This window comes from Spermophilus citellus (genome assembly GCF_964194105.1).
Source record: "Spermophilus citellus genome assembly, chromosome: 14".
Classification (NCBI taxonomy): Eukaryota; Metazoa; Chordata; class Mammalia; order Rodentia; family Sciuridae; genus Spermophilus; species Spermophilus citellus.
The window spans coordinates 105688328-105706110 of NC_138194.1; the positions used below are offsets into that span (position 1 = coordinate 105688328).

The 17783-nt window shown below is 49.1% G+C and overlaps 1 protein-coding gene across 1 annotated transcript; it reads left to right on the top strand.

Annotated features, from left to right (window-relative positions):
* Window positions 1-13537: 13537 nt before the first annotated feature.
* Window positions 13538-15991, top strand: RPL8 (ribosomal protein L8). Its single transcript, XM_081266799.1, has 6 exons — window positions 13538-13665; window positions 13868-14015; window positions 14092-14233; window positions 14485-14703; window positions 15453-15568; window positions 15796-15991. The coding sequence occupies exons 2-6, from the start codon at window positions 13878-13880 to the stop codon at window positions 15952-15954; spliced, it is 774 nt and encodes a 257-aa protein (XP_081122925.1). The 5' UTR covers window positions 13538-13665; window positions 13868-13877; the 3' UTR covers window positions 15955-15991.
* Window positions 15992-17783: the final 1792 nt, after the last annotated feature.

A 17783-nucleotide genomic window follows, 5' to 3' on the forward strand; every position in this document is an offset into this window, starting at 1 on the left:
CGCATCCTGGCAGGGCTCCTGGAAGGCCTGCCAACATGCACTTCCTGCAGGGACCCTGGGGAGGCTCAATGCAGGATGGATGTATCCGACCCATTCTCAGGCCTGCTACTCGGATCGGGGAGGCAGCTCCAGATCCCACTGGTCAGTCCTGCCTGCTTGAAGAAGTCCCTCCTCAGAGAAGATAAGATTCCAGCCTTCATCTTCGAATCTGAAAAAATTAACAGAAAATGTGAGGCAGAGCTAACCTCCACTTACAAAAGGAACTTTTTTTTTTCTTTTGGCACTGGTGATTAAACCCAGGGGTGCGTAACCACTGAACCATATCCCCAGCCTGCCTGCTTTCTTTCATTTGAGTATCTATGTTTCTTAGGGTCTCTCTAAATTGCTTCAATCCTCCTACCTCAGCCTCCAAAGTTACTGGGATTATAGACATGAGCCACTACAACCTGCTTCCTGACCCTTTTTGACACAAGGTCTCACTATGTTGCTTAGGGTCTCACTAAATTGCTGAGACTCTTCTCAAACTTGTGATTCTCCTGTCTCAGCTCCTGAGTCTCTGGGATTATAGATGTGTGCTGTTAGGTTGGTGATGGCGACTTAGTGGCAACTTAGAACAAAGCAGCCCGCTTGGGAAAAGAACATCAATCAGATGCCGGTGGAAATGCCTGTCAACAGCCAGATCTCCTGACTAACGCCTGTCAATCAGCAGGACCCCCTGGCCAATCCTGGAGTTCAGCCAACTCCCCTGACCAACTCCAAGGGGGCAAGGGACCCTAAAAACACCTTTTCCTGCCCCAAGTCCTTCCCTTCCTGCTGTAAGCCCCATAAAAGTCCAGTCCGTCGAGCTTCCTCTCGGTTTCTCCTCAGACCCTTCTTCTGTCCCCTCTGTGGGAGTGATATTTCAATGAAGCCTGTTCAGCGGCCCTTTAAATCTGCCTCCTTTGGTCGCTGCCCGCCTCGCGTGATCTGACATGTGCCATCATGCCTTACTGAAACTTATTAGTTTGAAGACAATCTCTATATCAAAGATTCAGGGCCACCGCCAGCGACAAGTCGAAAAGGAGCAAGGAAGAAGGAGCCCGGCTTAGGCAACATCCCACCCCCGCCCAGTTCTGAGGACCCGCCTGCTGGCAGCAACCTCCAGCCTTCAGGGCCTCCGGCTCTCCGCTAGAGCTATTGGGATAGCAGCTGAGGGCGGGTGAGCTACTGAGGGGCCTCTGGGGGCAGGAGGCACTGTGGGAAGACACTGTGAGGACACCAGGCTGTGGGTGTGAGAGGCGGGGGTCCTTAGGGTCCTCAGGGTCCTCTTGGTGGTCTGCGGGAATTGGGGCGGTGTTGCGATGGGCAAAGGTGCGACTTATGCAGTTGAGGGGAGAAATAAAGAATGTGTGCTTCTGCCCCTTTCAATGCTTTATTCACTCAAATCACTCCATACAATTTCACGATATAGGTTCTTAATCAAGAAAATGGCAATCCTTAATACTGGGCACTGCAATAGACAATCAATTCACAACAAACAATTCTAGATTAATTCTAAACACTGCAAACACACCTAATCATGACAGGCTAATGACAGACATTCCCTCTGCAGGCTAAATTCAAGTGTCAGTCAAAAGTCTCCAGCCTTAGGCTTTAAGTCCAGCAGATGCACACTCACTCAGACCGCAGTGATCAGGTCTGGAACCAAGGCAGGCTTCTGGGGTGGAGCTGATGGCTGGCTGAGGAGAGGGGTGTAGGGAGAAGTTGTGGCTCTCACCAGGGTCAAGATGTAGCTGTAGATTAATCTGAGACTGGTAAGGAAAACGCAGAGGATCAGCAATGATGAAAAGTGTTGGGATGTCAGTCCAGGTCCTCATCAGGCTCTCAGTGAGGGCCTCAGTATGGGTTGGCTGAATATCTGTTCATTTGCTCTATTATTTATACCAAACTTATACCCCCTTTCAATTCTGCCACCAGATCTCTCAGTGACATCATTAACCCCATCATTGACATCACTGGGGTTAAAGCATCCGGTCTGGTGGTCCCCACCCTGATCTTTTCTCTTTCCCTCTTATCAGATGAGGACAGCCTGCCAGAGGCTTCACTCTGAGTTTATCAGGGTGGGGAGAAGTGACTTCTTTGTGCCTGGGGGCCACATTGGTGAGAGAGCAGGTTTGAAACTGGAGTTTTTAAAATGGAGTTGCTTAGGCTCAAGCCTAAGGCCATCCTCACAGGTGGGCGGGCATGTGTCAAGGCCCCACTCAGGGGTGTTATTAAGTGTGTGTGTGTGTGTGTGTGTGTGTGTGTGTGTGTGTGTGTGTTTAGCTGTTAGGCACACCTGGAAAGCAAGCTTAGCCATTTCAGTAGTCAAGAGCAAGTTTAAGATAGGCTGGGAAATGCACTGTGTCCTGGGAGTAAAATGCTGCATGCTAATCATGATTCTTTACCACAAAAGGTACGAGTAGGTATTGGTAAGAAACCAGGAGTCAGTCATTGGCACCTGAGGTAACTTGGGCCAGAGCAAAGATGGTGTGGCATCATCAGAATCAGCCCAGGTAGACAGGCAGGTTAGAATACGAAGGGTTAAACGCAAAATTTATAAACTAGTAAAAGAAATTGTCCAGCAAGAAACACTCACCTAACAATACAGCCTCTAAATACTGAAAGTAACAACTGATAGTGTAAGGGTCCGGCGAAACGTCGGAGAAGGAAAGACCACACGAGACTAGCTTCATGCAATGGCAAGGGGGATTTTTATTAGGGATCCGTTCCAACGCGTTGGGGCTCTGTGCTCACTCAAGAAGGGAGAGCAGCCCAGAGCCCAGAGCAGAGGTCAAGCAGAGCTTAAGTACACTTTTTGGAGAGGGCGGTGGGCTTTGCATACATCAGAACAAATCATCATGAGGCGCGGGGGGGAAATTGAACAACAATTCTGAGACATGATTAGTCCATTCATTGGTGGGAACAATTTGGGCAGGGGTACACATTCAAACTGATTGGTTCTGGAGCCTGGAGGCCTACGTGCCATGTTACCTGGAGCCCTTAGCTATTAAACAACCAGGGAATCAATGGAGATATTTACTGAGCAGGTCCTGCATTGTCCTAACAAGTTTACAGAGATTGCAGGTTCCGGGGATAGCAGGGGAATTGTAACAATAGGCTTTTACCTTTTAGCCCAGGCCTTGTAATCTAGAAGCTTTACAATGCCCTAGTCTTTTACACTTTAACTCAGACTTTTGCAGCTTAGAATCAGCTTAGAAATTTTACCTTTACAATAGAAGAGCAGAGATGACTATTATCTAACAGTTATGGGCAGAAATTTATTTTGGTACCAGGGATTGAACCCAGGGTGCTTAACCACTGAGCTATATCCCCAGCACTTTTATATTTTTTTAAATTTTGAGACAGAGTCCTGCTAAGTTGCTGAGACTGGCCTTGAACTTGGGATCCTTCTGCCTGGACCTCCCCAGCCACAGGGATTACAGGCTTGCATTTATTGCTGGAAATGTTAACACTCTTCTCAGAAACAGATCAAGCAGACAAAAATCAAGCTAAAACAGATTTGAACCACATAGTGTGTGTGCAGATATTTACTGATTTACACCCCAAAAACAAAAGGCAGGGACTACACTCTGCTTACCCGGCACTGGAACCCTGGACTTGAAATCATGCTGATCAATAGCCTTTATCATTGGACTACACCTGAAGCCCTGAACCACACCTTTTTAAAGACAAAGAGTACATTAAAAGTAGTTGAAATTTCACCCAAAACATAAGCCTGATGTAAAACAAGAAATTTAGGGCTGGGGATGTGGCTCAAGCAGTAGCGCGCTCGCCTGGCATGCGTGCAGCCCGGGTTCGATCCTCAGCACCACATACAAACGAAGATGTTGTGTCCGCCAAAAACTAAAAACTAAATATTAAAAATTCTCTCTCTCTCTCTCTCTCTCTCTCTCTCTCTCTCTCTCTCTCTCCTCTCTCTTTAAAAAAAAGAAACAAGAAATTTAGAAATGGTTGGTTTATATAAATGTGGTATGTTTGGAAATTAAATAGAATCCTGTGGGGAGCCACATTGAGTTACCATGCCTTCCAGTCCTGAGGCACCATGGGGATCTCAAAGATCACTGTAGTCTGGCATGGTAGTGTCATGACTCGTGACTCAGTACCCCCCTACCCCAACTCAGATAGCAAGGCCAGTCTTCTGAGTTGGCATACCCCTGAGGTTGAGACACACTCACCTATTATTTTGTAATCCTACTCCTCTGCCCTATTTGGGGTAGAATGTTCCATGGAATGCCCTTTGTGTGTCCCCTTCTCTTGGCCTTTCTAGATGTCAGTCTGCTGACAGCAGACATTAGGAAGTTAGATTCAACCCCCTTGTCACGAGGGGGCAAAATTGCGACATATGCAGTCGAGGGGAGAAATAAAGAATGTCCATGCGCTTCTGCCCCTTTCAATGCTTTTTTCACTCAAATCACTCCATACAGTTTCACTCTGTAGGTTCTTAACCTAGAAAACGACAATCCTTAATGCTGGGCACTGCAATAGACAGAATCACTTCACAGCAAACAATTCTAGATTAAGTCTAAGCACTGCAAAACACATTTAATCATGACAGGCTAATGACAGACATTCCCTCTGCATGCTAAATTCAAAGGTCTTAAGTTTTAGGCTTTGAGTCCAGCAGATGCACACTCAGACAACCAAGGCAGGCTTTTCCTGGTGTAGAGTGGACGACCGGTTGAGGAGAGGGTCACAGTGAGGAGTTGCGGCTCTCACCAAGGTCCAGACGAGGCGGTAGAGTTTGAGAGTGGTGACGATCACGCAGAGGCTCAGGAAGGATGACAAGTGATGGGATGTCAGGTCCTCATCAGGCTCTCCAGCTTGAGTGCATCCTTGTTTCGGCTGGCTGAATCCCGTTCATCAGCTCTATTATTTATATTAAATTTTGGGGCTTTTGACCCCTCTTTCAATCCTTATCAGCTACCCCTGGATTTCTCAGTGACATCATTTACCCTGGGGTCAGAAACATCTGGTCTGGTGTCTCCGCCTGATCTTCTCACCTTTCCCTCTTATCAGCCTGCCAGGGGCTTCACTTTCTTTTATCAGGGTGAGGGGAAATAACTTGTTTGAGGCCACACTGGAGGGATCTGTGGATGTGCCTGGTGAAACTGCAGGTTTTTTAAAATGAAGTTTTTTAAAAAGTGGAGTTGCTTAGGCTCAGGCCTAAGACCATCCTAACACCCCTGAAACCTGACCCCTTGCCTCATTTGAATGGCTTCTCCTCCATAAAAGGGTTCAGCATGTGCATGCTTTCTCTCTCTTTCTGGAAACCCTTAAGGTCAGAGGAGCTGTCACAGTGAAAAACCAGCCTCTATCTCAGAGCAAAGCCTGTCCAAGGAAGGGACATGCCTTAGTCCTTGGAAAGACCCACAGAGGGGGCTGGGAATGTGGCTCAGGCGGTAGCGCGCTCGTCTGGCATGCGTGCGGCCCAGGTTCGATCCTCAGCACCACATACAAAAAACAAAGGTGTTGTGTCCGCCGAAAACTAAAAAATAAATATTAAAATTCTCTCTCTTTCTCTCTCTCCTCTCTCACTCTCTCTTAAAAAAATAAAAAAGAAAGACCCACAGAGCACTCCTAAGCACATTCCCACCCTGCTAAGTTGTTTATCTACAAATAACAGGAGAGATCTGCTGTGCCAGGTGTCCCTGACTCAGTCAGGCTAGGTGGGGACCCATAGCAACCCCCTAGAGACCACCAATCAGCATGAGACAGGGAAATACCTGGGATGCCAGATGACCCTCCCAGTATTTTATGGTGGTTGATAACAAGTTGGGAAACCATGTAGTTCAGCACAAACACCCCTCTTGGCTCAAACCAATCAGTTCAAACGAATACCCCTTTTGTACTGACCAATCGCCCCTACCCAACTTGTTCCCGCCAGTGAATGTGCTAATCATGGTTTAGAGTTGTTATTTGATTTTCCCGCGGTGTGTGATGATTTGCTATGATGTATGTGAGGTCCCTGCCTTCTCCAAAGAATGTATAAAACTGCTGCAAACCCTGGGCTCGGGGCCTCTCAGCGTCACCAGTTGCTGTGTGTGCGTGCGGAGGACCGAGCTAGCTCTCGCAATAAACACCTCTTTGCTGCTTACATAGATCTTGGGTCTCTGGTGGTCTTTGGGGGTCCTGAATTCGAGCATAACAGGACCCAAAGAAAAAGATATCTCTGTCTCTTGTGTGATTATTTCTTGCAGCCCAGTTCATCTGGAGTGACCCTGAGTGTTTTAGTCATGAGAAACTGTAAAGGTAAAATTTCTAAGCTGATTCTAAGCCGCAAAGCCTGAGTTAAAGTGTAAGAGACCGGGCATTGTAAAGTTCCCAAGCTGCAAGGCCTGGGTTAAAAAGTAAAAGACTAGGGCTGGGGATGTGGCTCAAGCGGTAGAGCGATCGCCTGGCGTGCGTGCGGCCTGGGTTCGATCCTCAGCACCACATACCAACAAAGATATTGTGTCCGCCGATAACTGAAAAATAAATATTAAAATTCTCTCTCTCTCCTCTCTCTCTCCCTCTCTCAAAAAAGAAAAAAAAAAAAAGTAAAAGACTAGGTATTGTTAAAATTCCCCTGCTACCCCCAGAACCTATAATCCTAGTAGCTGTTAGGACAATACCCGAACTGCCCAGTAAATATTTCCACTGACTCCCTGGTTGTTTAATAGCTAAGGGCTCTGAGTAGCTCGGCACGTAGGCATCCAGGCCCCAAAACCAATCAGTTTGAATGTGTACCCCGCTTAGAAGTGACCAATCACCCCTGCCCAGCCTGTTCCCGCCAATGAATGTACTAATCATGTCTCAGAGTTGTTGTTCAATTTTCCCGCGCCTCATGATGATTTGTTCTGATGTATGCAAAGTCCCCCCCCCCCCCCGCCCTCCCCAAAAAGTGTACTTAAGCTCTGCTTGACCACTGCTCTGGGCTCTGGGCTGCTCTCCTTTCTTGAGTGGGCACAGAGCCCCAGCATGCTGGTTCAATAAAACTCCCTCCTGCTTATTGCATGAAGCTAGTCTCTTGTGTGGTCTCTTTCTCCGACGCTTCGCCGGACCCTTACAAAACGTGACAGCATTCTATCAAATAATTCTAGGGATTGTTACCAGCATGGTGGGAACAAGACTCTATATTGGTGGTGGTGATAGGGGTTCTGCTGAGCTAGAGGACGCAGGGCTACCTAAGAATGAACAGAGGTGCTCAGCTTTTACGTCATCCCTGGGGTCAGCAGAGTCCAGTCTCTTGATGTTACCACATATGGAGATGGTTCAGTTGTACCTGAGCTCTTCATCAGCTTCTTCATGCCCCACATGACTGCTTACTATCTTCAGTCTCCACTTAGGGGTGTGCACTTTAGAGTGCTCATAAGTAACAGTAACAGTGACTCTTCTGTGTGTGTGGTTGCCCACCACTATCTGGAGCTGCTCCTTACTGTTTGGGAAAATGCCTGATATCATTTTTCGTAACAGGACATATTAGTGCCCTCAGTGGGTTTGATTTTACTAATCTTGTCCTCTCTGTTTTTTTTCTTTTTTCATCTCTGTTGACCATATAACCTCAGAGGACTTTTGATTTAACTTCTGATCTCCTGGTGTGTTGTCTTTGTTGGGAAAACATATAACTGGCAGCCACACCCCAAAAACCCCAACATGGCGCCTGAGGGGCTTCTCTTCCTGCCTCTCCCTTTTCCTGCTGGCACCCAATTCTCCCGCTGGCGCCAATATTCTATTCAAACCCCGCTGGCGGGAAACCTTAGCCCCAATAAGAACTAACTTCTGGGGCTCCGGAACTGACATCTGGAAGAATTTACCAATAAACCGGCAACCCATCATTTACCTAAGCCTTACCACCTCTCCTTAGATCTATATAAACCCACAGCCTTTTGTAATAAGCGGAACCTCTCCAGTGATTTGTGTCGTGTAGTGTCTTCCATTCGTAGTGCTGTGCGGCGTCTTACAGTCTTAATTACATAGCCTTGAAGAATTGTGTGTGTATGTGTGCTGGGTGTGAGAAATAGAAAGTGTGATAATCCATTTTCAGGACATAGTTATTTAGCTTTAATTGGGATGTAAAGATCCAATTGTAGTTATTTTTAACTATAACACTTCCCTTTGGGCTGGGGTTGTGGCTTAGAGGTAGATCCCTCACTTACCATGTGTGAGGCACTGGGTTTGATCCTCAACTCTGCATAAAAATAAACATATTGTATCCACCTATAATTCAAAAAAAAACTTCCCTCTGCTTGCCTCAATTTTAAAATTAGCTAATCATGTAGATTGTAACCTGGAGCTCCTTCTATTTAAGCAAGGGGGGAGAGCTGTTAGGGATAGAAACAGGCAGACTGCCCTTCTAAGTGTGCTTGCTATCCAGGTTCAGAAGCTCGCCCTTCTGGCAAAAGTAAAGTTCTTTGTCCACCCACTTACGTGTTTGATTTCTTTTGGTGTGGGGAGCCACTCTGAGTGATTCACGCCTTCCATCCTGGAGTGGAGAGGCTTTGACCGTCACTACATCTTGTAGTGACATGGACATTGCCCTGGTCCAGGAAGTTTGAGGGCACATCTTCAGAAGTAGGCGTGTTGTCCCATGGCCCCTTGGGTTAAATTACACTCACCTGTCCTTTGTAACCCTGCCCCTTCTGATCTTTCTTGAATGGAACTTTCTAAGAATAAGGGTCCCCCCAGTAAAAGCCCATTTCCAAACTCTCTCTCTCTCTCTCTTCAACCTCTCATGACTTTCTCTTGCTCTCCCATTTGTGGAGCCTGAGGCAGAGAATGAAGAAGCCGTCCTGAAGCTTGTTTAAAGGTGAAGTGTGTCTGTGATTTTTTGGTGTCCCTGGAAATTCACATGAGCAATGTTAAGTTCAACTGCCTGCACGGGTTGGGGGCAGCACTTTGACGCCTCAGTATTTCTAAAATGCGGATTGAACCTCAGGGTTCAGGCCTGTAATCCTAGAGACTCAGGAGGCTGAGGCAGAGAATTGCAAGTTAAAAGCTGGGCTCAGCAACTAAGGGAGGCCCTGTCTCAAAAAAATAAAAAGGGCTAGCGTCTGTGTTCAATTCCCAGTACAAAAAATCAAAACAACCAGTACTGCAGGTAGCTTCACATGAAGCACAGCAGGATGAATTGTCACAGATCAACAAATAGATTCTTAGGAAGTGTTCCTGCTGCTGCCTCTGGTCACTAAGGTATCTATGCAGAAGGGCCACAGTGGAACTTCTAAGATCTCTGGTGATACATGCCCCCCAGCACTTCCTGAGGATTGAAAAACCAAGCCTCATGCATGCTAGACAACTGCTCTACCACTGAGCTACCTCTCTAGTCCTTTTTATTTTTCATTTTGAGACAAGTGCTCACTAAGTTTCCCAGGCTGGCCTTGAACTTGCAATTGACTTGTCTCAGCCTCCTGAGTAGCTGGGATTATTGGCATATATCACTGTACCTAGAAATCCTAGTGATTTGTGTAGACACACTTCCATGTGTTTCATGTGTATTTTTTCATTTAATACTTAAAATATCCTATGGAAAAAATACTGTTGTCCCCATATTAAAGTGAGGGAGCATAAAATTCTTATTATTTCACAAGGTTCCACCTTTATTGTGTTGCAGAGTTGGATTCAACCCAGGACACATTCTTTAACCACTCAACTGGAAAGTAAAACCATTATGCTGAGCAGGGGAGGGAAGAAGAATGCAATAAATGAGTGTACTGAAGAGCTTCATATCCCACACAGCACTCTGCAGAAGATTTTGTTTTCATATCTTTTTTTTTTTTTTTTAAAGAGAGAGTGAGAGAGGAGAGAGAGAGAGAGGAGAGAGAGAGAGAATTTTTTTTTAATATTTATTTTTTAGTTCTCGGCGGACACAACATCTTCGTTGGTATGTGGTGCTGAGGTTCGAACCCGGGCCGCACGCATGCCAGGCGAGCGCGCTACTGCTTGAGCCACATCCCCAGCCCCTTCATATCTTTTTTTTAAACAATTATTTTTTTTTAAAGAGAGAGGGAGAGAGAGAGAGAGAATTTTAATATTTTATTTTTTAGTTATCAGCGGACACAACATCTTTGTTGGTATGTGGTGCTGAGGATCGAACCTGGGCCGCACGCATGCCAGGCGATCGCTCTACCGCTTGAGCCACATCCCCAGCCCCATCCCCAGCCCCTTTATTTTATTTTTTAAAGAGAGAGAGATAATTTTAATATTTATTTTTTAGTTTTCAGCGGACACAATATCCTTGTTTGTATGTGGTGCTGAGGATCGAACTCGGGCCGCACGAATGCCAGGCGAGCGCGCTACCTCTTAAGCCACATCCCCAGCCCCACAAATTTTGTTTTCATAAATCCTGTTATTCTTTCATTATGAAAGGATGCATTTAACCAAACAAAACTGTCCTCCTTCAGTTCTTCTCTCATGCATGTGGCATCCTGGAGGATGTTCAGCCATAGTTTATGACAGGTTGAAATGATTGAAATGATATACGTGGGATTAGGATTGTGGCTCAGTGGTAGAGCGCTTGCCTCCCATGTGTGAAGTATTAGGTTCAATCCTCAGCACCACATAAAAAGTATATAATTCGGGCTGGGGATGTGGCTCAAGCGGTAGCGTGCTTGCCTTGGTATGCGTGCAGCCCTGGGTTCCTCAGCACCACGTACAAATAAAGATGTTGTGTCTGCCGAAAACTAAAAAATAAATATTAAAAAATTCTCTCTCTCAAAAAAAAAGTAAATAAATCAAATAAAGTTATTGTCTACAAAAAAATAAAAAAGGATATACAAGGGGCTGTGGTCTTGGAGATTCAGGGCTCATTAACCCACTGGGTTTCACATAGTTTACCTTAACTCCTCAGGAAAATTTTAGACACCTTCAGGCTATTCCCAACACCTGCATCCCCCAGTCCCTCAAACCACTCCACCTGCTCCTGTTGACATTTCCCCTTACTCATGCATAAGACGTGGGAGCTCTTAGGGGAAATCCCTCTCCTGGTACCCCGATCTGGAGTACCTCCCTTTCTTACTCCCACCAGGTGCCTGCAGGACAGAGACAATGCCTTCTACTTCCTGTACCCTTCTGCTAGTCTGGATGTCAAATGTGGCCCAAGGCCCATGTTAAAGGTTTGGTCCCTGGGACAGTATTATTGGGAGATGGTGGAACCTTAAGGAAGTGGGGTCTAGCAAGAGGTTCTTAGGTCACTGGGGGTAGGCTGTCAAAAGGGACCCTGGGACTGTGACCCCTTCTTTGTTCTTTTCTTTCCTGGCTAAGGAGGTGACAGTGACACCTATAGTCACAGCTACTCAAAAGGGCTGAGGCAAGAGGACCAAGAAGTTGAGCCCAGGATCCAAGGCCAGCCCAGGCAACATCATCTCAAAAAGTAAATAAACTAATAAAGATAAGTTTTAAAAAGTTTAAAAAAGGAAAACAGGATGGATGAGACCCCAATATGTTAAATCTAGGCACCAAAGACCTTGGACAGGCCCATGTCCTTAGTATACAGAAAGGGCAGACAAGTGTCCCAGGTGATAAGCACAGTTCTTGTCACCCTGTGTCAGCCCCAATGTGGCCCCATGCATCCTTTGTCCTGAGGATGTAGATAAAAGCAGCAGCTGGGGGCTGGGGATGTGGCTCAATCGGTAGCGCGCTCGCCTGGCATGCGTGCGGCCCGGGTTCGATCCTCAGCACCACATACAAAAAACAAAGGTGTTGTGTCCGCCGAAAACTAAAAAATAAATATTAAAATTCTCTCTCTCACTCTCTCTTTAAAAAAAAAAAAAAAAAAAAAAAAAGCAGCAGCTGCTCTGCAGGTGGATGGGGAAGCCACTGCTGCCAGCCAGATATACCTGCCCAAGTCTGACTTGAAGCCAGTACTATACTCCTCAGAACCCCACAGCAGGACCACCAAGCCACTCAGATTCAGGACACGCAGATCCCAGTGGCAGGCATGGGTTTATTACGAGGGATAGGAAAAGGGAAAAGGGGATACTCTGAAGGGAGACAGTAGGTACTTTCAGACACAAGGATGGCACACCCTTGTGCCCTTTAATTTTATTGGGGGTTCCAGAGAAGTTTCCAGAGTCTGCCCAGGACTACCTTTTGATTGACAACAGGATGACATCAGACTTTCAAGTCTCCACTGCTATGACAACTCTAGGTTACTTTGGCCCATGCTGACTGGTTCTAATTGGAATCCGTTCTTACAAATTTTATGGTTAGTAGGGGCTTACTGTTATTGCCTGAGTTCTGGGATCTCATTCGTGTAACAGATGAGATTACCAGGGTAACTGGGTTTTTCTTATTTGGGTCTGCATTTCTCCTGCACATAAGAACCTGCTTGCTGAGGAATATAATATATCCTGTTGATTTAAGGCAGGCAGGGCTGCAGGGACCCAGCAGTGGCTACAGGCTGAAAAGCAGGCAAGGTGTCTGAAGCCTCGAAGCAAAGGAACTGGAGACCCAAGCAGACCAAAGCTGCAGCTCAGCTGAGGGAGGAGTAAAGGCCAAGGGAGTTGAGGTACTGGACTCATGGCAGCTGCTGGCTGAGGTAGAGTCCCAGGAGATGGCCATCCACCAGACCTACTTTTCAGGAGAAGCCTTTGGCTGCCCCATCCCTGTCAGAAATGCCCTGGGCCTGCTTTGGTCTGTGGCCTCCTTCACCCCTGTCAACTCCAGAGCGTCTCTTGCACAGGTTTCTAGACTCCCCTAACTTCAGCAGGTGGCCACATGGCACTCCTCCCTCAGCCATTCTTGTGCCTCCATTCCACCCCAGTCCTGATTACAACCCTCTCCCACACACTGGGACTGCTGCCCTCACTTCCTTCCCTCCCTCCATGGGCTCCCCATCATGGCTTCCTCTACTCATTCGTGGGGGGAGGCGCTACTTGAGGACTCCCCTCTCTCACCACAGCATGCACCCTACTGGACTCCCCTCTGCTGTACCCTGCCTCGTTTCTCTCTCCTTCTGGTCCACCTTCCTTTCCCCACTCTCCCCACCCCGTGCCACTTGGCCCCCTCCACACCCTGGGACCCCCCTGCCCATAGCCTGATCCTCATCTCCGGCGGGGCTTGGAGGACATTCTGTCCCCGAGGCCCGCGGCTCGCGTCGACGCCCACAGCCGCCCTCTAGCTCCCTCCAGGCAGGGCCAGGGTCCCCCGGCTCCTCTCCCGTTGCCTCAAGGATCCGGCTGGGCCCAAGTCCCTGCGGCCAGCAGCGCCCGTGCTAGCGGGCGGCGGGCATTCGCTACCGGCTGGTCCAACCCCGATTTCTTGGTCCCTAAGCACCAGGTCCCCAAGGCAGAGCATTCACTACTCGGCGACCCGGCGCCCTGCATCAGCGGGAGCCCTCTTCGGTCGAGCGCAGAGCGCCTGCCCCGCGGCTCCTCGTTACGTGTGGCCCTAGACAAACTCCTCCACGTCTCCAAGAGCCGACTCAGTGCGTAGCGCGACCTCCACCCCGCCCCCAGACTCCGGAGCTGGCCCGGCCGCAGCCCACTGCCCTGTGCGCTTGCGCGGAGGCTCAGCGGCGGCGCGCTAGGGCGACTACACATCCCGGCGTGCTCTGCGCCCGGAAGAGGGCACTGCTTTGGCCCCGCCCCGGAAGATAAGGCGACTCGCGGGTGCCGCATTTCCTCTTTTGGCCGCGCTCGGTAGCAGGTAGGTCTGTCTGAGGCGCTGAGGGCTCGGGACCATCCGCCGCCATCCGCCGCGTTGGGGCCCGCCGTGGTACCTGGGAGACTGTTCTGAGAAGGCGCAGGCGCGCGCGACCAGGGATGAGAACACGGGAGGCTGGGATGGGGCGGGACGCGGGGCCAGCGCCTGCCTTGCCAGCCACACGCTGACCTGATTCCCCCCCTAGACCAGCCGTCATGGGCCGAGTGATCCGTGGACAGAGAAAGGGTGCCGGCTCCGTGTTCCGCGCGCATGTGAAACACCGCAAGGGCGCCGCACGTTTGCGCGCAGTGGACTTCGCAGAGCGACACGGTTACATCAAAGGCATCGTGAAGGTGGGGCCGTCTGCCCGGTGGGTGGGGGAGACGGGGCGTCTGCCGAGACCCGCACTCACCTCACCTCGGCACGCAGGACATTATCCACGACCCGGGCCGCGGCGCGCCCCTCGCCAAGGTCGTCTTCCGGGATCCATACCGGTTTAAAAAGCGGACGGAGCTGTTTATCGCCGCCGAGGGCATCCACACAGGCCAGTTCGTGTACTGCGGAAAGAAGGGTGAGCCTAGCGGCGGGAAGGAAAGTTGGGGCGGAGGGGAGGTGGGGGCTACCTCTGGATCACCTAGCCTGCGGTCTGGTAGCCCGCGCCAGAAGCCTCCCGCGAGGCCCGCCTGGAATCGGTATTCCACGAGGTGTCTGGAAAGGTGGGAGCCCGGATGTTGAATGTGCTCTACGCTTTGGGCATTTCCAAGAAGCCTGGCTTTGCATTGTCTCTGGCTGTACTGACCCTGGTTCCGCTTCTCCTGGCAGCCCAGCTCAATATTGGCAATGTTCTCCCTGTGGGAACCATGCCTGAGGGTACGATTGTGTGTTGCCTGGAGGAGAAGCCTGGGGACCGGGGCAAGCTGGCCCGAGCCTCCGGTAACTATGCCACGGTCATCTCTCACAATCCTGAGACCAAGAAGACTCGTGTGAAGCTGCCCTCTGGCTCCAAAAAGGTCATTTCCTCGGCCAACAGAGCTGTTGTCGGTGAGTGCCTGGCAGCCGTTGAATGCAGAAGTGGGTGCTCAGGCTGTGAGCTGCTTATGAACTGCCACCTGGTAGCCTTGGGCTTCAGATTGAGTATGAAATAATTGGAATCTTCATTGCTGTAAAGAGCAGGATGGTGGTACCTACTTCCCTACAGGTTTGGAGCAGATTGAGATTGAACCAGATGGTTCTCGACCTGTGTGTGTGTGTGTGTGTGTGTGTGTGTGTGTGTGTATGCTGGTTTAATTCAGGCTTCCTGATTTCTGATATTACTTCATTTAGTTAATTCACTTGGTTTCTTCAGAGAAAACAAGATCATATACGAGGATTTCCTTAAAGGCATCTACTGTTGAGAGGGAGAGAAAGAATTTGGTTCCAGGTTCTTTGTTTGGCAGCACCCTAGAATCTGGTAAACCCAGCCCTGGACAGAGTAGTTACTGAGGCTCACAGAAAAAGCAGAGCTCTGGTGCAGTGCACTTGGTCAGTTAGTTGCCTTGGGGGAATTCAGAGGTTGGGTGACCTACCTTGTGTTTCAGATACAGTGAAGTGGGAGTGCTCTCTTAGAAACTTGAATTTGATTCACTAGGGTGGAGGCTGGTGGGCTCTGTGTGGTGGCTGTAAAAGTCTGGTGGCTCTTGAGTGATGCATATGACAGTACTGAGTGATTTGCATTGGGAAGGGAAGGGTTCACTGTCAAGGACCCAATGGTGAGGAGGTTCTCTGACTGAGGATTCTGATCTCTCCAACAGGTGTGGTGGCTGGAGGTGGCCGAATTGACAAACCTATCTTGAAAGCTGGTCGTGCCTACCACAAGTATAAGGCAAAGAGGAACTGCTGGCCACGTGTACGGGGTGTGGCCATGAATGTAAGTAGCCCAGCAATCAGTTTGTAGGGTATTCAAGGTGCATAACCATGCAGGTGGGTTAGCAAATCCCTTCTGGAGGTGTTTTCCTAACTCCTGTGGCAGGGGAATGAATCTTCAGTGGGAGAAGCACTGGGTGGTAGTTTGTAGCCACAGCATTCTTGATCTTGCCCCAACCCTTCTGCAGTGGGGTCATCACTACTCGTAACACCATTTCCCTCTACCTGCAGCCTGTAGAACATCCCTTCGGAGGAGGTAACCACCAGCATATTGGCAAACCCTCCACCATCCGCCGAGATGCTCCTGCTGGCCGCAAAGTGGGTCTCATTGCTGCCCGCCGGACTGGGCGACTCCGTGGAACCAAGACCGTGCAGGAAAAAGAGAACTAGGACTGAGGGGCTCAATAAAGTTTGTCCTTTTGCTGTTGGGCTGTGTGCATGTGGTTTCAGAGGGAGGGGTCCCTGCCATGGATCCCCTTGATACAGTGAAGAGGAAGAAACTTTTACCCATGAGACCACTAGTGAGAGACATGGGAGCTTCATGGCTGGAGAGGAGGTACAGGTGTCCAGGGCCAGGAACTTGATCCAAAAGGAGGGAATCAAGATCATGACATTCTAGGGTGGGTGACTCAGTAGTCACCCTGTGGTGCTAAGACCCCATTTTACAAATGAGGAAACAGGTTAGAACCAAATTCTGAGCCTAGTGCTGTGGACCTTACCCTCAGTGTCTTGATGGACTCATAGTAGGTGTGCATACTAGGTTCACAGCTGATTTTCCCAGTTCCTGGAAGCAGCCTTGTTCTCTAGAATTCAGCAACGTCTTCCCCTTCAAACAAATGGTAGTACATTCCTGTTCTCTGAGTGTTCTTGTGAAGCTTTTCCTTGTGGGTTCCAACCTAATGGCTTCCTTACCAGAGTTGGCGTGGATCTGAGTTGGTCTAACCATCCTTGTGCAGGTTATCATGAGCAGGCAGCACCCTGCGCAAGTAGGATGGGTGGGGAGCGGTCACTGGAAGAGTGCAGGGTTATAAATTTTTTTTTTTAAAAAAATATTTATTTATTTTAGTTCTCGGCGGACACAACATCTTTGTTGGTATGTGGTGCTGAGGATCGAACCTGGGCCGCACGCATGCAAGGCGAGCACGTTACCACTTGAGCCACATCCCCAGCCCCAAGGTTATAAAGTTCTTTACCTCTTGGCTGGACTTCCTGCCCTCTAGTTTACCAACTGAGCTACAACCCCAGCCTGAGGCTGGTGTTCTGAAACTGCTGACCCATTTTTTGCATTTTTTGAGCAGTGGTGGGTGTTTGAAGTGTTTTCCAATCTACTCGAACTTGTCCAACTGCCTAGAACCCTAGACTGGACACAAGGAGTTGGCTTGTGGCCCTAACTGCTCTGGTGCAAAGACGGGAAAAGGCCCCAAACTTGCATATATTAATTGTAGATAAAGCCTGATGTTTTCCCTCTGTTAAGGAGAAGGTGCTCCTGAGGAGCCACAGGTTGTAAGCAGCTGACCTAGTTTTCACCAAAACAAATGACCTTCCCGTTTGCCCATGCAACGGTGACATGCTGAACAGCGCCACGTGCGAGGTAGTTGATCCTTTTATTGCTGAACCCACTTGTGTAGGACTGGAGTGGGTGGAGGAGTCCTACCTCCAAATTCCCTAGATGGTAACTCCATCCCAGCACAGTCTTTGAAAGGTTATGGCTGTAAGCAGCGTCCTTAAATGACAAGACCTTACTCTGCCTGCCAGATGGCTCCTTGTTCTGGTGGTCCGCATCCATTTCTAGTGTGATCCTCACCTATCCTGGGCCACCTAGGCAATACCCTGGCAGTTTTGGGATCTGGCCCTGAAACTCATTCACAATGGGGATCCTAGGGTTCTGGCTCACAGAGAGGTGTTCACTGAAGGATTGGGGCGCAGGGGAGGTTAGGGGCATCTTGAAGAGTGAGAGAAAGCACACAGTTTATGATTGAGCATAAGCTGCTGCGGCTTTTCTGCTCCCTCCCGGGCAAAGTGGGTTCAGGTCTTGCCCGAGGGACACGCCACCTGGGCGAGGGACACGCCACCTGGGCGGGCTTGCTCCAGAGCAGTGGTGCTCAAGAGCCGCTGTTTTAATTGGAGGGATACTGGGTCCCATTTACAGAGAAGTTCAAGGCTGGGGGCAGTGGATTAAACAGGCTACTTTGTCCTGTAAACAATCTCCTGTCTCAGAA